Source organism: Oncorhynchus masou, chromosome 33 (genome assembly GCF_036934945.1).
Source record: "Oncorhynchus masou masou isolate Uvic2021 chromosome 33, UVic_Omas_1.1, whole genome shotgun sequence".
NCBI lineage: Eukaryota > Metazoa > Chordata > Actinopteri > Salmoniformes > Salmonidae > Oncorhynchus > Oncorhynchus masou.
In genome coordinates this window covers 33,235,396-33,255,111 of record NC_088244.1, presented here as the reverse complement: position 1 = coordinate 33,255,111, position 19,716 = coordinate 33,235,396, and the positions used below count along the sequence as shown (strand labels likewise).

The window sequence follows — 19,716 nt, the reverse complement described above, 5'->3', positions numbered from 1 at the left end:
CTTAACTCATTTTCCACTCAGAGCTTCAAATGAGATTAAGTAAATGTAGCTCTTCTGTGTTAGGTGTTAAGAAACAATCTCCCTCTTTGTCGCTTGTCCAGATTCGGAGCAGTCCCTCCCTCTCCGGAATCCCAGCAACATCCGCCACTATGTTCAGAACTTTGAAGTGATCGACAACCAGCGCAAACTGACACAACTGTCCAGGGGAATGGAACGCTGAGTGCTGAACCAGACCAGTGTATAAGTACTGTATCTACATATCTCTGTGTATAAAGACTGTCTATAAGAGCCTGTGAATAAGAGGTTGGCAGGGGAAAACACACACCTCCATGGTCATACTAATCCACATGCAAGCTCTTCTATAGACTCGTGTGCATGTCCGGTGTCAAGAATGGAGGACTGTGGATGTTTCTGGCCTGTTCAGTCTCACACAGAGCGCAGTCAAGAGAAGCAACTGTTTGGACTGCTAATCAAGTGACTAGGACCTGAGGAGGGATCCGACTGGCAGTATCTAGTGACCCCTAGTGCCTTACCAGAGATGTTGCTGGTCCTGTGACTGCTGTTTCTGATACCACTACACTCCGGAGGAACAAGTGCATATTTTTGGCATTCGTCATTATTTATACGATCATATGTATAGCAGACTATTTGTATGATAATCTTATTGTTTCACAAGTGCCATATACGGGTTGGGGCAAACGAGACGGTGTTGGCTGAGATTGTTGACAACATGTAAACTATATTTAGTCTCCAATGTTTTTTGAAAACAAATCCATTTGCACAATGAGCACTTCTCTCTCAAATACATCGTTACAGTTGTTGGTTAGCTAGCTAGCTTAGCTTGCCATATTAGCATAGATGTGACATCAGTCAAAACACCTCAAAACAAGACATGGTATCAAGAACAAGATAAAACTAGTTGAAACGAGCCACCTACGATTCCCCACTGGCAGCTTCTTGTCATTGTTGCTAGCTATCTGGCCATCCAGAATCACAACACAGACTTCTGCCCCATTGATGCGAGTGCGTCGTTTTCATGACGTTGTTAGCTAACGCCTTGATCACACCGATAAGTGTTTTGCACAAAATAGGACGCAGCATCATCTGGATGTGTGCAACAAAGTTCAACATTCATCTTCTGCTACCATTTCTGTCAAGCCGTCTTCGCATACAGTTTGGCGCTACGTTCGATAAATCCAACGTATGTACCACACAGAACGCACTGCAACGCAATGCTGCAAGGCAAACGCAGCGTTCCATTTGAAATAAATGTACTTTCGGTGTACCAAATTGCCAAACAATGTTGGTGTGATCGAGGTGTAACCCGTCAACATAAGCACATACAGCAGAGCAGATATATGCTATAGCAGTTATGGAGTGTTTGTTTTGACCTTTTTCCACTTTGTAATACAACTGTGTACAATAAATAGTTTAGCAATCAGCTATGTTGCCAGAACGCATACACAAACGTGTAAAACATTTCATACCATGTACGTTTATTTTTTCTAAATAAATTATTTTCAGAATGATGTGTATTCAATCAAAGCATGAGTTTGTAAAAAAAAATGTATTGTTTTTTTTATTGGAAATGCAAACCTTAAAATAAGATACAAATGATCACTGAAAGACTAACACCCCCGCAATATGAGGAGAGTAAATTTCACAACAAGCAATTATTTTTTATTGGATCTAAAAACATTCTCCTTGTCAGAAATATATTTACAACTTTTGGTAAAAAAAAGGAGAAAAAAATGATTAAAAAGGGGCTAGGATAAACCCAGTGTAGTCACCTGCTTGAACCACAGAGGATTATGTTTAAAACATCCTCAACATATAAATAACCCTAGGTTGAAATGTTCAGTCTGGACACTAACGGCATACAAATACTGTTTAAAACAATTTTATATGTGTAAAATGAATCCACTGAGAGGCATTAGCAGTCTTTGCACCATGAGTCTGGATAAAGCTCTCTCGTGAAAAGCCTAATCGCAGAATGAAATCACCAATATCATCCAGGGGGCATAGCAGATCAAAACAGATGTGTAACGCTATGGCTGTGTTTAGATAGCTGATACAATTGAACTGCACATACATTATCACACAAGTAACATAGGCCAACTCGAGTTCAACTCAGAGGTTTGATGGAGGTCGTTTTATATATATATATATATATATATATATAATTTTTATTTTTTACCATTGATATCTAAAATATCGATACTAAAGATTGGCTAGTTATAATGGTGGAGCAAAATGTAAGTGGTCAAAAATGGGAGAGACCTAGAGAAAAAATCTGACCATAACGCTCCGACCACGAGAAGAGTTTATGTATGGTTGATATCTCACACTCATCACCAGATGGTAGATACAATGGGTTTAGCGCAACTCCTCCGGAACAAAACCAAAGAAAATAACAAAAACTGCAACAACAAAAAAAGGAAAACGATATTAACCAGAGTAAATAATATTGCACGTACAAACAAGATGATTTTTGTTCCCAATGCCCAGTTGCTATTCCTTTACAAGAGGCACAAACTGATTTTACAGTACAGACATGTATGTACATGCTCTCTATTGCATTAAATGAATAGCTACTCTGGTCCTAGCTGTCCTGAACAGCAGTCTCATCCTATCCTGAGCACAAATTGTAGTGGCGCGATGATCAGCATTACTGCTGGACAAGTCTACCCTTCTCTAGTGATGCAAGGGAGGAAGGAGCGGACTTAGCAATGGGAAAGATCTCTCTGATTGACACGAAAAACATACACAGACAGGAGCATGCACACATGAAGTCACACACACACACACACACACACACACACACACACACACACACACACACACACACACACACACACACACACACACACACACACACACACACACACACACACACACACACACACACACACACACACACACACACACACACCTCTCTCTCATGCACAGACTATTTATTTACATAAAAACATGACAAATAAATGAACCCCACATACTTTCAGTCCCTGGGTGAAGCTGCAGCATTGTGTTGGGAGTGCATTTGGTACTCATAGTCAGTTCTCTTTATCCATAAGGGCATCAAATAAAATAAAAAAATCAACCAAAGTGAAGATGCTCGCAGCACACTAAGATCGAGGTTAAATGTGTAGGGACTGGACATTTGGCTGTTTCCCTGACACTCACATGGAATGAGCCCTGACCTGCTAGCAACCCACTCAGAATGTACTGCAACTTCCCTGATCTCTGTTGGCAACACACACGATAGGTATATATTGACTTTCAAGACATCATTACACACCAAGGCTGAGGATATACCTGGATGGCCTTTGCTTCAACCCAATTTCCATACTGCCTCTTGCAGCACAAGCACCACACTGTTTCAAGCTGTTAGTGAGATCTATCTCACAGGCCCATGGTGGTGGATCCAGTCAAGTCCCAGACGACTTTGAGGCAACGCTTTCATTTTGTCACAACGAACATGGATCAACACGACGTGATCGGTAAGAGTTCATGTCAAACTCGTAGGAAGATCAGTCAGTCAGTATCCTGTCTGTTTTTGGCATCTTGTTAGTCATCAGTAGATTTCCTTTGTGTGCAAAACAACTGAACCAAGCACTGCATGTTCACCACTCAGAAGCGGGCAGAAGCCATGTAGGTAGGTTTAGATAAAACAGAGGAGCCTGACAAACATTACTGGAGCACTTGGGCTGCACTTACATCTTACATAAAACATTAACAGACGAGACTGTAAAAAATCTTTGGTAGAAATGTTCATAGGTACAAAGTCAAAGTGTAGAGAGTTTGGCAACATGATACAGACACAATCATCTGTCTCTGGGTAGAAACCCTGATCATGCAGTTTCCAGGTCTTTGGTGGGGGAAGTATCAGCTGTGATTCTTTAATGCTACAGAAAGGAAGAGAGAGGTATTCACTCCCCTCGACACCAGAAGAAAGATGTGGCCATCCCGTTTGAAGCACTGAGCACAACATTTGTACGTCTTAGCACCAAAACGAAGGCAGTTAGAAAGACTTAAACCTTATTATCTTTCACAAGGATCCAAGAGAAGTAAAAGCTATTTTAAAAGATGTGGAGGGAGAAACCAAGCGTCTTCCTCCATCCTGGGCTTATCAAGGGCTCCCATTCTCCATCTTCTGTAGTCACTAGTCTTGGACTTCAACTCAAATAGGATCAGTAAGTCTAAGGCCTGTTTGTCTGACTGTGACGCTGAAGCTCATCTTGGTGATCGACCCCAACCCCGACGACGACAAACAAAACAACACATATTAAATTAAAAACATTCATTTGGTTTGGAGTTCTTAGGGTTGTCTTCCTCTAGTGCAGTACAGTGGAGTTCCAGTGGTCTTTTCTCCTCCTCTTCCTCACTCTTCAACTGCAGTCTGATCCTCTCTGGACATTTAAATGAACCACGTTTCACTGTTGCAATCATGTGGGTATCTAGGTTTCTTTGGTTATTTGACAACAAAGTAGCTTGTTTTAATCCTTCTGTGGTGTTTAGGCCTCAGACGTAGCATGGGGCTTGAGTTGGGCCTTCTCCATAGCCGTGCCGTAGGGTAGCGACCTCTTGAAGAAGCCAAGCTGGGAGGGAGAAAGAAAAAAAGACAGAAAAAGTTTGAACTGCAGATAATATTTATAACATTGTCTCAAATCTTCATATGTCAATGAGGTTCTCGTCTCTCCAGACAGCCTTACATTTAGGCCTGGAGAAGGCTGAGCTAAGAGCAAGATGGAGTTTGGCCTGAGACTAATAAGTCTTCGTTATAAAGGCAAATCCGGGACGTTCTGAAGAGATGGAAGCCGCCCACTCTGCCTGATGTTAACATCAGCACCATCCTGACCACTCACTTTGTACAGGACGTAAATCACCAGTGCCAGCAGAAGAAGTCCAGCTAGTATGGCCAAGATGATGATCCACATTGGCACAGAGTACTGGCTGTCCGGCTTGTTCCACACCACCGGGGTCACCACCTGAGGAGGGGGCAGAGAATTAGTCATGACCACCACTTATACTATAATAGCCTCGATTCCAGGCTTCCTGCAGTTTCCCAACAGCGGAGTGATCTACAAAACTTTGACATACTGTATGGTAATGCATGACTAACAAAACAGTAACATAGAGAGGTTAGGTAACATGGGTGTATTGCACATAGACCTACCTTTTTAGATCCACTTGGTAGTTCCTTGGGTAAGATGGCATAGGGCATCTTGATCACACTGAATCTTGCCAGGCACTCAAGCACATACCCTTTGTATGCTCTCTGAGGATAGAAGCAAAACAACAGGAACTGGATCAGATTGGATATTCATTGTGATTCTGAAAATAATTAGTGTAGGAGTACTGGGAAAGTGCAGCTTGTATATGTGTTAGCGAGGCTAGTGTGGACTGGTAATGGGTGCACTTTCTCTTGTATGCAGTAGGTGGCGGTCGTGTGCTGCCCAGAGATGCAACTCTATTTCCAGACCGGCTGTCTCTCACAAAACCCCTCTGACATTCCAATCCTATGAGAAGCCACGACCACCAGCTAATGAATTTTCAATGCGCTCACACATAGGCTTTGTGTGTAAGGTCTCTCACAACTGCTTCTGTGGACATATACCATCCAGCTCTAACTAGAACACTATAACACTACAGACACACACACATACGACTATTGAAATTAGATTTGAATTATACTCTCTGTTAGCTACAACTTTCCCTTCATTTGGGCCAACTATTTGAGACAGTACACACTGGCAGAGTTTAGCTCTGAGCTAGCATTAATACTGACATCTAGTCAATACAATCACGTGTGAGTCTGACTGGACATTCATCTTTCACAGTCTTGAATTTGAGGTTTAGAGTGTTGATTTTTTCTTTGTAAGATGCTTAAGGGAATCATTCTGCTTATACTCAGCCAAACCTTGACATGAGAAAATACACAGACGACAACGTGAACGGAGACAGTCCGTCTCATGCAATCAGTGCCAATGTCATCTGGCAGAAACATGCATCTACATGTCCAGTGGGTTTGAGAGGACGCCAGTAGTTCTGTCGGGTTGGTTTTAATCTCTGCATCTGAACCTGACCAAGATCCACTCTTCAATCGCAATTTTAAAAAAGGTATTTAGGGGAGCAATTGTATGCAGAGTGGTTGGTTTCATCTCCAGTCCCTACGGTACGTACCTCGATGAAGGTCTCAGCCCAGATGCGTGAGCGCACTTTGAGGATGGCGCTGGTCCCCTTCTCCAGAAGACCAACGTCACACTGCAGCGTCCAGCATTCTACATTAGAGCAGGACTAGAGGGAGAGAGGGAGGGAGGAAGAGAGAGAGGGAGAAGGAGGGCGGGAGGAAGAGAGAGAGAGGGAGAAGGAGGGAGGAGGAGAGAGAGTGGGTTAAGGCTTAACAAATTACATAAAATATGCCATCATTTGAGATATGCCATGCAATAACTGCTGTCCTCAGCAAGGAAAACCAAACAGCTACAAAACAAACTTAATTTGACATTCGGTCAGGCTTAACTTAACAGTAATTACTGTAAGTGCGTGAACTAAAAACTGACGTGAAGGTCAGTAGACAGGGAGGGGGTGGGTGGGAAGAGCAGTAAGGGCAATGTTAACTCTGCAGGCCAAATAAATAGAACAAAGAGGTCAATGTTATGATCCAATGGAGGGCTGCTTCCAATTAGAAAGATTGAGTGAATGTCATGAGACTGTAAAAATCCAGCATGCAGTCGACACTCAACATTATTGCCCAACCACCAGCTCCCTTTTCACAAGACTGTTAGAATACACAATCTTAATTAAATCCTCATAATGGTAGCTGGGCGCTTTGCATTGTAAACCTCCACAAACTGACTTTTAATGCTGGCGTGTTAGACAGACCACCCCGGCCGGATTGGGCGGTTTTGGTGGGCTTCCTGCGGGAGCGAATTAGTTTGCCTATTAAGCCAAGAGCCAAGGAGGGCAAACGAAGGCAGGAGGAGAGGGTGTAGTACACAACCCAGTACCTACCCTACTGCCCGTAACCTCCCTCAGGGCCTTACAGTTAAGACAGGCTTAATAACGGCATTACAGTTACAGACAGGCAGACAGGCAGACAGGCAGACAGGCAGACAGACAGACAATTGTTTCCGAAATATTACACTTGATTAAAACTGGAGGCTAACTGAGGCTGGGGGAGGCTAAGGGATTCTGGTAGGCCTGGGGAAATGGTCCATTTGGATATGGTAGAGCGCCAGATCCTCCCTAGTGGGGTGGCCGAGGTCAGGGGCAGGAGCTGGGAGGGAAGCTTCTGTTCCCACAATGAGTAGAACAGCAGTGACTGGCTATATAATAGACCTGCAGTGTGTGTGTGTTGAAGTGTACAATGGCAGCTACTGTGTGACATGAATGTAAACAATAATTCAATCTACATTTTCCTAGATTGTTCTAAAAGCCATTTAGAGACAAAGCTCACAGTGCTACTTCATTTACAGGTTTTCGAGGACAAGGCCAGACATAGCGAGGGGTCTCTCTCATTTACCAGTCCCCTACTACAACCAGATTCAATCAAGGGCCTATGCAACGGCATTATGCACAGCTCTGACCACTAACACACTTTCTCTTGAAACTTATTTTTTTAACAGAGACGTCTGTTCTTAGTTCCAACTCAGCATAGAAACTGAAGTGCTAAGAGTGAAACAAAGAATGGCGGCCTTTATAGAAACGTGTCATCGAGCAGGCTTGATAAACGAGGGGCGGTTAAGAGCGACAGGCGGGGGGGACAAAGACCTCTTTCACCACTCTGGGTAGTGACAGACCAATGAGGGGGAGAACAGAGGGAGAGCTACCTGTTCCTGGTGCTGGTTGGATCAATAGGGCCAGTGTGTGCCAGGGGCAGTGGTACTCACACTAACAACACCACGGAGTGGAAAATTAGAGGGCGGTCTGTGAACTAACCAGCGCATCATGCCCCTGGTCCCACAGATCCCCCTATTTCCATGTCCCTACTGCCCCAGCTCCACCCTCCCAGTCTCCCTGCAGCCCTTTAATGTTAATCACCACAGCGGGACCACCACCACCCCACGCCCTCTGACCCCTTCCTCTCAATTACCTTATAACCTCATTAGTCAATCCCAGGAGGCTTTCCAAGAGCAGGGCCAGAGCCACTGTTCCAGATCAATACATGCCATGGCTTCAGGCAACTCAGAGGAGCAGAGAGGCAGAGGTTCGACCCTCCAGCTCAGCTCTATTCCAAAGGAAAGTCTCTAGTCACTTCCATCCACTTGTCCTGTTTTGAACTATTTGAACTATTTGACAACATGAAATACCACCAGAGGCAACAACAAGCTCTAATCATCACTCAAAAAGCCAGTTGCATTAATAGCACACTGTTCCAATAACTCTCGCCATCTGTCCTTGCTAAGGGCCTCACCAGGTTAGTGTGCTCAGCCAGCTGGTCTCTGTGGACGTCTCTCCTCTCGATGTGGTGATCCTGGCCGGGCACAAGTAGGGGAGGCTGCTCTGTGGACGACTGCTGGAGCTGAGGAGACCGAGGGAAATAACATACACCACCCATTAGGACAGAGACTTCACACATGGGAGACGAGCACACCACCCTTTCTGTTAATATAGGGAGTGACGTTAGTGACCCATCATTATCCTTGTTATTAATCGAAGGAATGTGAGGTCTCATTCACATGGTTTCCCATAGAAACACACTGTAGTGCGCAAAGAAAATCAGATCACAGCTAAATGGGAAACCTCTCCGGCCTCATCTCAGCATCTGGCCATTTAGAAGTTTGAAGCGGAAACAAGCGACTACCCAAGAGTCATCGGTTCCCATGAAAAACCTGAGGCTTAAACCCTGCAGAAAGGGACCTAATGTTAGAAGTTGAGTGAGTGTATCAGTACAGAAGAGGTTCGTCAAGCTTTGCTGAGCTGAGGGAAGTGCTGAGAGATCAAAGTGTTAGTGGGGATGGTGTCCTGGGTGGGGCTGGTTAGGGCTGGCTGGGCAGGGAGGGTGGAGGTGGGTGTAGAGACTGTTAATCACACACTGAATTAGAACCTGTGGGACATCTTCACAGTGCCCGTATCTCTGAAGTGTTCTAGCCTCACACAGATGTCTGTCAGCCTCATGTGACCCTGAGAAGGGTGTGTGTGTGTGTGTGTGTGTGTGTGTGTGTGTGTGTGTGTGTGTGTGTGTGTGTGTGTGTGTGTGTGTGTGTGTGTGTGTGTGTGTGTGTGTGTGTGTGTGTGTATCTATGTTGATCGAGCGAGACACTGAGTTCAAGACTTGCCGTACTCTTGCACATGTGTAAACAACGTTTTGCAAACAAGTGTTAATATAAACATTAAAACATTAAAATAACGTTCCCCCGTCATACATCAAAAGACATTCCAATGATTGATTGCTCACCTTGAGCTCCATGTAGTTGATGGAGTGGTTGGTGGTGCAGTTGAGGGGTCCCTCAGTAGAGATCTCCAGAGGGTAGAGGAGACCCTGGCCCTGAACACTGAGAGGACAACTGAGCTGAAGCACTGTGTGGCTGATCCCACTGGGGCCTTTGTTCACCAGCTGACAGACAGGGGAAAGAACGAGAGAGAAAGGGAGAGAGACGGAAGGACAGATGGAAAAGGAGAGTAATTAGTTAAAAGAATATTACAAGCATATAAAACCTCCCCCCCAGCTAGTCTTTGCTAAAAATTAACCCGACCCAGACTGACCCAGACTTCCAGGAAATGGCATGTTGGTGTGATGTCATCTAAACTTGAGCACTGTTTTTCTGTGAACTGTGAAAGGTGGTCTGGTGTGATGTCTATCACGGGAGACTAGGTTGCCCTTACAAATAGAGTTAGACCTGTAATGATGTGAAGCTCAAAACAAATCCCTGTGCTTCCTGGAATTTGTCTCTTCTCTTTCTTCTTTCTCCTTTGACTTGTCTGCAGCCACAGGAAGTAGTGTCTGGTCTGCTTCTACACAAAGGTTAGTGTCTGGTCTGGTCTGCCTCTACACAAAGGTTAGTGTCTGGTCTGGTCTGCCTCTACACAAAGGTTAGTGTCTGGTCTGGTCTGCTTCTACACAAAGGTTAGTGTCTGGTCTGGTCTGCCTCTACACAAAGGTTAGTGTCTGGTCTGGTCTGCCTCTACACAAAGGTTAGAGTCTGGTCTGGTCTGCCTCTACACAAAGGTTAGTGTCTGGTCTGCTTCTACACAAAGGTTAGTGTCTGGTCTGGTCTGCCTCTACACAAAGGTTAGTGTCTGGTCTGGTCTGCCTCTACACAAAGGTTAGAGTCTGGTCTGGTCTGCCTCTACACAAAGGTTAGTGTCTGGTCTGGTCTACCTCTACACAAAGGTTAGTGTCTGGTCTGGTCTGCCTCTACACAAAGGTTAGTGTCTGGTCTGCTTCTACACAAAGGTTAGTGTCTGGTCTGGTCTGCCTCTACACAAAGGTTAGTGTCTGGTCTGCTTCTACACAAAGGTTAGAGTCTGGTCTGGTCTGCCTCTACACAAAGGTTAGTGTCTGGTCTGCTTCTACACAAAGGTTAGTGTCCGGTCTGGTCTGCTTCTACACAAAGGTTAGTGTCTGGTCTGCTTCTACAGAAAACAGTTAGTGTCTGTGAAGTACTGCCTGCTGCTACAGACCTGCTTGAGGCCAGAGTCTGCTGTATAGAACTCTCTGCCATACTACATCCTGATGAGTCTGCTGTATAGAACTCTCTGCCATACGACAACCTGATGAGTCTGCTGTATAGAACTCTCTGCCATACTACATCCTGATGAGTCTGCTGTATAGAACTCTCTGCCATACTACAACCTGATGAGTCTGCTGTATAGAACTCTCTGCCCAGCCAGCTAGCAGCTATCCTCCTGGAGGGCCTCTGGCTCCTTTCATTGAAACATGTCCACAGTTTGGCTGCATTCACCTTTGTCCATGCACTGAATGTCCCATTGGATCTTCCCAACCTAACCTTAATCCTAATCCTAACCCCAACCCTTTGACTCCTTACCTCATAGACGTGTTGGACTGCAGGCCCGATGTCCTGCTCCACCTGGGGGCTCTTGGACACCTTCCAGTTGGGGGGAGGGAAGAAGACCTTGTCTGGCCGGGAGACTCTTCAAAAGAGAGGGAAAGGAAAGCATGAGACTGTGTGGGGAGAAAAATAATACGACTTTTATGGAGTTGCACAGAGATTCCTCCCACCCCTGGACTTCTCTCTGACTTCCTCTGGACTCACCCTTGTAAAATAACATTGGCCTGGACAACCACCTCCAACCTGTAGGGAACCACCTCGCTGTGGGAATTATTCTCATTTTTACTGTGGAGGGAAAGCGAGAGAGGAAGAGAGGGTGATGAATCAGAGACAACACACCTCTGCAGCTATATGGTGATATTGAAGTACTGCGGTATTTTTGATGGTCTGTGTCCTACGAGTTTAGCCTTGAATTCATTTTGTCAGTGACACATAACACGTGTCCAGTTATAGGCCCGCCACAAACGTATGCCTAGAGAGGCGATGGAACAGAGTCATACCTGCGGATCTGCAGCTCAAACTGAACCGTCTTGCGCGTGTCCTTCAGTCGTGGCACAGTGAAGCGCAGACCTGCCCACAGCTGCAGACAAGGAGAAGCAATGTGATCAGGGACAAGGGGTTGATGTCAACATGATGTGAGGCGAGAGAGTTCCAAATGTCTAAGGGGGATGATGCAACCAACATATCTAAAAGCTAACCTTGTAAGGGCATTAGGAAACGTGTGCACTATGTTGATACTATTTTGACACATACAGTACAGCGACGGTGAGTAGACTCTCTGTTATACAATCATAACAGCATAGCGGGGGCCAGAGTCTCCGAAAGGATAACAGTGCTGTCCTCTCTTTCGCTCTCCTCCCAACTGTTCTGTTGCCAGTCAGTCGGTACTCCCTGTCTGCCTGCCTGGCTGGCACATACACAGCTGTAATACACCTGGGCCTGCAGGTCCAGACAGTTTGGGACTTCCTGCTTACAGTGTTCTGTTTTGCTGCCCTTTATTTCAACTGGGATTTCATGCCCCTTTCGTTTTCCAGCGAGTTTAGAGCTTTTGCTGTTTAACTGTGTAGTGTGAGTGTGTATCCAACTGCAAATGTGCATCGTAAAAACAATTAGAACACTGCTTATAAACATTCTATGCCATTATGAATTATAACTAACGCAAAGTACTGTATCCTCAGCGCATTGGGTACCACAATGGCAGGATCTATACTATATGTTTGTTGCACACTAAAGTTTTGACATTTTTGTTTATACTTTGAATACAACCATTCTATTAGAAAACCTTCTTAACCTCTCCACCAATGTCCACTTTACAGTCAGACACATTAGGAGGGAACCCCTGCTCGGAGCAGAGACGTAGACCAGCTTCTTGCTACTCGGACAGGAACTTCCTCTCTGGACACTGCTGTGACATGAAAAGAGAGCCTTTCCTCTCCAGTTCAGTTCTCTACCGCTCAACCCCTGGAAGACACACAATCCCTTCCTGCACACACTAGGAAACATTGATTTTGTGCTAGCCTCAATTACTTTTCTACCACTAAACAGATCTCAGAGTGCTAGACGAGCTATTCCACCAGCCATCAACACTCATCAGAACCAATGAAGAGTATTGCTTACGAGTAGGGCCAGGACCATGTGACCTAACCAGAAAAATCTGCTCGCCCCATTCATAACCAATGCTCTTCAGAAAGGTCTTAGAGTAGAACCAGGCCCAAAGTTTATTTTTATGTCATGTGACCTCATTCTCATTCTGATGGAGACCAAGATGGCCGAAACAAACGTCAATGATTTTTCACGCCAAGAGCCAGAGCTGCTCCTGTTTTCCACACATGTGACCTAACCAGGAAATACTCCTGACCCTTCTCATGACCAATCTTCAGAAGGGCAAGCAGAACATGAATCCTTGACTTACGCTGGTGCCAGACTTCATAGGGTTGCCCAGGTCACAGCTGAGGTAGCGGGTCTGGTTCTCTGTCTCGTAGCTACAAGTTAGCTGGGTCAGGCTCTGGGGGAGAGAGAGAGAGAGAGAGAGAGAGAGAGAGAGAGAGAGAGAGAGAGAGAGAGACAGAGACAGAGACACAGACAGAGACAGAGACACAGACAGAGACAGACAAAGAGAGACAGAGAGACAGAGAGCAAGGAGAAAGAGTGCTGGTTTAGAACCATATACATTCATATGTGTTTGTCATTGGTTAGAACACAACAAAGAAGAATCATAGATACAGGTCTACAGATCAAACACCAAGAACAAACATTTAGTTCCATTTTGTGATTTCATAACTTCCATAACAGCCCTGTTCCTTATAGATCTATCATCAGAAGTCTTATGAGCCAATAGACTGTGACTCATATAACTTCACATCTAATAGTAGTGTTGGGTTCAGGTGAATGTTTAGTAGTTCCTCTCACCTCGTTATTGCGGGCTATACCGCTGTAGTCCGCTTCAGGAGGCAGCACCACGTACAGCTCAGCCTCGTAGGCCCCTCCTTCACCCTCGTTCCGAGCGTTGAAAGTCAAGGTCAGTGAGTTGTCGTCACCTAGGTACGCTTCCTTCCGGTCCCTGAGGGCCCCCCCAAAAAAAACAGAAATGGATTACTAATCGGGTCAGACGTCAGGTCAAGAGGTGTCGGGTCTCAGAGGGTAAATAAGACCCGGGAGAGGTGGGAGAGGGTGCCATTATACTAGAGACAACTGTGAAGGCTGTGTGAACAGTGTATACATTATAAAGCAGTGTCAGGTCACTAACATACTTGCATGTTCTGTTGCTATAGCCTGATATCCGTGCTTCATCTCTCTCGAAATGGGACACAGCCCAAAACACATCGCTTAGATTCATGTCAGGAAATTCCCTCTCCCCTCCCCTCCCCTTCCCCTGCATCCCCCTCACACACAACTTTTCAAATGTAGCAACAAAGTCATACATGCGTTAGAGCACAGAATAGGAATGTAAAACACCTCCCACTTCCACTCCCTCCCTTTCTCCCTCCCCACATTTCTTCCTCCATCTCTCGTTCTCTTTCTGAACACAATGAGAGAGGAATTCCACACGAGGGCCACACAGACGCTTCTAATTAGAGCTGGACTCATAAAACCAGGCAGAGAGAGAAAGCAACATGGACCATATTTCAAACACTGATCTTCTATTGGCCAGCCAGCCAGCCAGCCTAGTCAGACTCCAACAGCCATTACGCTCTTTAAAGAAAACAAAAGGGATACATTGGAAGAACCCACAAAAACCCAAAACCTCTCCTAAGGGGCATTGGTGGTACAGGTTGTGTGCTTTGTCAGGAAAACAGTAGAAATATTTTGATGGATACAATGCTGGGAATTTCATGATTGACCCCATGCCCCAAGCTACTATTAAACAAAGCATTTAAATCTGACTGCCAGAGGCAAGTAGTTCATGCATTATGATTTTCCTCAACTGAAATCCCTTATTTCATCCTGCTTGAATGCCCTTCACAGACAAATGTACAAACACCTTCCTAATATTAAGTTGCACACCCTCCCTTCCATTTGGCCCTCAGAACAGCCTCAATTCGTCGGGGCATGGACTCTATAAGGTGTCAAAAGCATTTCACAGAGATGCTGGCCCATGTTGACTCCAATGCTTGACACAGTTTTGTCAAGTTGTCCGGATGTCCTTTGGGTGGTGGACCATTCTTGATACACATGGGAAACTGTTGAGCATGAAAAACGCAGCAGAGTACCATACCTCGTTCAAAGGCACTTAAATATTTTGCCTTGCCCGTTCACCCTCTGAATGGTACACACACACACACACACACACACACACACACACACACACACACACACACACACACACACACACACACACACACACACACACACACACACACACACACACACACACACACTCCATGTCTCAAATCATCTCAAGGCTTAAAAATCCTCCTTTAACCTGTCTCCTCCCGTTCATCTACACTGATTGAAGTGGATTTAAGTGACATCAATAAGGGATCATAGCTTTCACCTGGATTCACCTGGTCAGTCTATGTCAGGGAAAGAGAAGGTGTTCATTATGTTTTGTACACTCAGGGTACGTGATAGACTTTTACAATAGAGAAATGGAATTAGCGTGCAAACAAATATGAACATGAGAGGGCAGAAAGAGAGCAAGGGGGCATGTTATTTTGGAGAAAAATGACCACAGATTTCTCAAATCGAAGTATGGAGATGCTGTGAATACTACTTCAACAGAAGCTGATAGGAGGCGAGATCTGGTTGGCACACACACACACACACACACCTCCCTCTCCATACGTTCAAAACAAATCCCTTTCATCTCTCATGTCTCTTTCCCCGAGCTGCCTGACAACTAATCCTTGCACCTAGACCAGGGACCAGCGCTTCTTCCTGTTTCCAAAGCAGAGTAGTATCTTCTGTGAGTGGAGCATTGTGGGTGTAATAACAGACTGGTCTGCTCTGCAAGCTAAACTAAACAAACGGGTGGAGCACGACACAGCTTTATTTATCAGATCAGAACGACAACAAGGCCGACTCATCTGTATAGTTGGGTGAATAGTTCAACCATTCATCATACATAGTAGATATATTCTCCTGATCTAGTGGCTTTCATGGGTGTCTGGAATAACTCACCCGTGCACCGCCAGCTTTAAGTCAGGAACACAAATGTTGTCTTCTCCACAGTCCAGCAGAATCTGGGCCTAGAGGAGGAAAGAGGAGGAGAGGAATAAGTTAAAGAGTGACAGAGCTTACACAGGATCCACGGTTCCCATTAAAATGAGGCCTACACGTCTGTCAGTTAGACTTAACATACAGAATTAGACACTTTGCTTTGGTGGTGAACATACAATGGAGTAATTGCAGCGGGATAGGACATGTCGTGCAGACCAGAATGACTAATACATTCCATTCCGAGCCCCAACCACCCTCCGCCCCCTGAGCAAAGTGTCATCACTACAGACCAAACACCTGTAATAATAACCCTGTTAAACGCTCTTATCTTCTGGGGGATGTTAGTGACTATAACCATGTGTGATGACACAAACAACCCTTATTCAGCCCCGTGTCTGACTTCACGTCCTTTCAGAGAGAAATGGGTCGATAAGAAGGCAGGAGAAGCCGTCCGACTGTGTGTAGGGTGACAAAACCCCCTCCATCATAGAGTGTCCGACTTGGGCAGCGCCACAACGCAGCCCAGAGACAGGAGGACAAGAAGGAGAAGCGGTACGCCAGGAGGGCCTCTCTGGGGAGGCCAGCAGCTCTCTGTCCACGCATCCACCAGCGCCGCACACTGACGCCCACACCACTAGCGCTCTGCAGCGGACCACAAGCTAGCCACACTCGACGCCACCCAGCGCTCTGCATGCAGGACCATACATGAACCAGGGGTGGGTGGGGCTGAAGCTGGTACAGAGACATGGGGGAGGAGGGGGTAATCTAGAGGGCTAGAGGCTATGGTGGAAATACTAGAAAGACATGAGCTAAGCAGTAAAGGGTGCCCAGTAACCACTGAACGTGTTTGTGTAGCAGGGAAAAGCCCAGGCTTGACGTAGGTAATAGTTGCCCCGTGCGATTCCATCACAGTGTGATGATCATGATGACGACAAAGATAATAAATAGAAGTAGATTAGAAAGAGAGCGCACTGCCTCCCCTGTCATTACACAGCCGGGCTTTCTAATTTAAGACACCGGGGTAACCATAGTAACCACCAGCTCACTCACTCTGCCCCTTCAGCGTGTGCTGGCCTATATACAGACTCAGTCAATCAGGGTAAAAGCTATTTAGATTCCTATCCTGGCTGCCGTTAAACAACAACTGGCAGAGGGAAGCCAGATGAATAGCGTGCAGTCAGTGTATTGAGGGTACCATGTGTAGTATACAGCTTCACTCAATAACTGTGTCAATATCAGCGAAAATAAATCATGGGAGCTTCCAGCTTCACTCTCAGAGTGGCGTTTTGTGGATCCATTTTTATTATGTTCCCATTGCTCTGGCTTCACGGCAACATGTGGGGCACATTATAGAGAAACGATTAAACTATGCAGAGAGACTTCGGTGATCTCTCGCTCTCACTCAGCAACCAGAGGGTGTGAGAATTGGGGTGAGCCAGCATGTATATGTAACTGCCAAAATAATGGAAACACTTGAGAAAATGCGAGATACAAAGTATATTGAAAGTAGGTGCTTCCACACAGGTGTGGTTCCTGAGTTAATTAAGCAAATAACATCCAATCATGCTTCGGGTGACATGTAAAAATGCTGGGCAGGGCATTATTTTGGTTACCTTGGCTATGCCCCCATAGGATGACAACGCCCCCATCCACAGGGCATGAGTGGTCACTCAATGGTTTGATGATCATAAAACGATGTAAACCATATGCCATGGCCGTCTCAGTCACAAGATCTCAACCCAATTTAACACATATTGGTGATTCTGGAGTGGCGCCTGAAATGGCGTTTCCTCCACCATCAACAAAACACCAGATGATGGAATTTCTTGTGGAAGAGTGGTGTCGCATCCTTCCAATAAAGTTCCATAAAGATGTAGAATCCATACCAAGGTGCACTGAAGCTGTTCTAACTCGTGGTGACCCAACTTCCTATTAAGACACTTTAAGTTGGTGTTTCCTTTATTTTGATAGTTACCTATATGTAGCCTATGCTGCAACAGCCAGCCCAGTACAAACGATGCCATACGGAGGAATCCATAATAAGGTATCATGTATCTGATTAAATCCAGGCTGTAGTGAGTAGACATCCCCTACATTCACACTGGGTATCAATGATTAATGAAATATGTTATCTGAAGTTCAGTTTCGGTACTACAACAACATAGCTTTATCAGGGTTCAGTATTTAGCTCATGGTTGGAGTGTAAGTACAATACACCACATCTGATGAATCCCCAGCAGCTTTGATACGACAAGTGAACACCAATGACAGGGTTCAGTACTGCCCTGCTCCGAGAGAGAAGAGAGAAATACTGAGAGAAAGATGGAGGGGGGGGGGGTCGAACTGCAAACTCGGCCAGGGCCTTTCCCAAAACACTCCAATCCAATCCAGCGGTTATTGTTGAGCTCACATAGGGTGCAGCACGCCACAGCTGAAGGCAGGCAGCCCACACGCTGAGTCCTGCTCACGTCTCTCGCTCCCTGCCAGGATAAAACTGGCAAATCTACACCAGATGGCACATGGCCTGTGTGCTGCGAGCAAAGGGCCCTGGAGGCCCCACCCAAAAATATCCATTAACCCTGTGTGTCGGGGTCTTACTGTGCACCTCTCGATCGGAACACGACTCCTGTGATCCGTTACACAGCCCAGCCAGGCTGAAAACAGCTATTCCTGGTGGAGCAGTCAAACACTCTCCAACTCCATCTCCACTGTACCATGCACACGCCTCACATTTCTCTTGTTGAAAACTGCTTTCCAGACCCTCTGGACCCCTTCCCAGCAGAGCGGTTTGGAAATCAACAAGGAGAGCAGCCTGAGTCGTTCTGAGGGGGTGGAGGTCTGGTCAAGGAGAAAACATTACCATCAGCTCTGAGTGAGTGAATGGATTTCCAGCCAGGTCTTTCACTGCGTCTTGTTCATTAAAACGTGTGCAGTGCTCCACCTCAGTAGATATACGGGGCCTGTTAACGTCGAGTCAGTCTTCAGGGTTAGGAGTGCAGTGCTGGGGGGGGGGGCAGAGTCAGACAGGGAGGGGGGGGGGTATTGAAGTACCTTCTGCTCGATGAGCTCGGTGGACTGGTAGTTGAGGATGGGTCTGAGGCCGTGGGAGTCGAAAGCTGCCTGAGGATCCAGACTGAAGTTGAGGGAGATGTAGATGGGGGAGAGCTTATCTCTGAACTCCTTATCATCCTGGAGTCAAATAGAGAGAGACAGGGTTCATTAGAAAGAGTGTGAGTGTGCGCGCGCGTGCGTGTGTGTGTGTGTGTGTGTGTGTGTGTGTGTGTGTGTGTGTGTGTGTGTGTGTGTGTGTGTGTGTGTGTGTGTGTGTGTGTGTGTGTGTGTGTGTGTGTGTGTGTGTGTGTGTGTGAGAGAGACTTACCCTCAGATAGATCTTGGTGTCATGACACACACGCTCTCTGTTCCGCACCCTCACACTCCTCGTGAGCACTGTCTGCTGGGAGTCGACAAACAGAGCCCTCTTCACCCCTCCCTTCTGCTTGTGCTTCAGACGGTCCAACTGCACCTCTACCTGGAAGTCTGGAACACACACACACAAAGGAACACACACACACACAGGACACAACCATGAATGTGCCATTGTTTTATACACCATCAATCAGACATTAAAACACACTTGCACACTCTCAAGCAAATAGAGAATCCAGACTATGTAGTTAGTTTACCATATGCTACAAATAGCAGAGTAGCCATATGCATAGAGGGGTAATTAGTGGAATAATTGCTGAGGTTGCGTAAGAGGAGCCTTGTGCTTTGATTGGAACTGGGGAAGATATGGGGATTCTGGAACCCAGACTCTGCTCTTAATCTCTTTGTCACGATACAATACAGAGCAACAACAAAGTAATTCAACATACATGCAACAACTTGTTATATAAATTGATATTCGTGTGCAATTGAAAGTATGGTATTGTACGTCATCTGGACCAGATGTGGACAGTTGGCTCACCTAGGTTGTCTGGGAGGTACTTCCCATTGGCTGAGAGGCAGAAACTCAGGTTGACACTGTTTCGAACAGAGGAGAACA

At 45.8% G+C, this 19,716-nt stretch overlaps 2 protein-coding genes across 10 annotated transcripts in view; one reads left to right on the top strand and one right to left on the bottom strand.

Moving 5' to 3' along the window:
* rapgef3 (Rap guanine nucleotide exchange factor (GEF) 3) overlaps nucleotides 1-1,531 on the top strand; it is a 42,980-nt gene extending 41,449 nt beyond the window's left edge. For all 9 annotated transcript variants that reach the window (XM_064957352.1, XM_064957349.1, XM_064957351.1 and 6 more), the window contains one exon: nucleotides 102-1,531. In XM_064957352.1, coding sequence (XP_064813424.1) covers nucleotides 102-220 — 119 coding nt within the window. In that variant the 3' untranslated portion in view covers nucleotides 221-1,531. The remainder of the gene's footprint in view (nucleotides 1-101) is intronic.
* Nucleotides 1,532-1,561: 30 nt separating this feature from the next.
* Nucleotides 1,562-19,716, bottom strand: part of itga5 (integrin, alpha 5 (fibronectin receptor, alpha polypeptide)) — a 54,795-nt gene continuing 36,640 nt past the window's right edge. The window contains exons 16-30 of the mRNA XM_064957348.1: nucleotides 19,639-19,694; nucleotides 19,051-19,208; nucleotides 18,723-18,860; nucleotides 15,633-15,700; nucleotides 13,422-13,572; nucleotides 12,925-13,017; nucleotides 11,513-11,592; nucleotides 11,217-11,297; nucleotides 10,989-11,094; nucleotides 9,398-9,556; nucleotides 8,414-8,521; nucleotides 6,184-6,297; nucleotides 5,177-5,278; nucleotides 4,866-4,988; nucleotides 1,562-4,598 (exon numbers count right to left, since the gene is read on the bottom strand). Of these exons, the coding sequence (XP_064813420.1) occupies nucleotides 4,515-4,598; nucleotides 4,866-4,988; nucleotides 5,177-5,278; nucleotides 6,184-6,297; nucleotides 8,414-8,521; nucleotides 9,398-9,556; nucleotides 10,989-11,094; nucleotides 11,217-11,297; nucleotides 11,513-11,592; nucleotides 12,925-13,017; nucleotides 13,422-13,572; nucleotides 15,633-15,700; nucleotides 18,723-18,860; nucleotides 19,051-19,208; nucleotides 19,639-19,694 (1,621 nt within the window). The 3' untranslated portion in view covers nucleotides 1,562-4,514. The remainder of the gene's footprint in view (nucleotides 4,599-4,865; nucleotides 4,989-5,176; nucleotides 5,279-6,183; nucleotides 6,298-8,413; nucleotides 8,522-9,397; nucleotides 9,557-10,988; nucleotides 11,095-11,216; nucleotides 11,298-11,512; nucleotides 11,593-12,924; nucleotides 13,018-13,421; nucleotides 13,573-15,632; nucleotides 15,701-18,722; nucleotides 18,861-19,050; nucleotides 19,209-19,638; nucleotides 19,695-19,716) is intronic.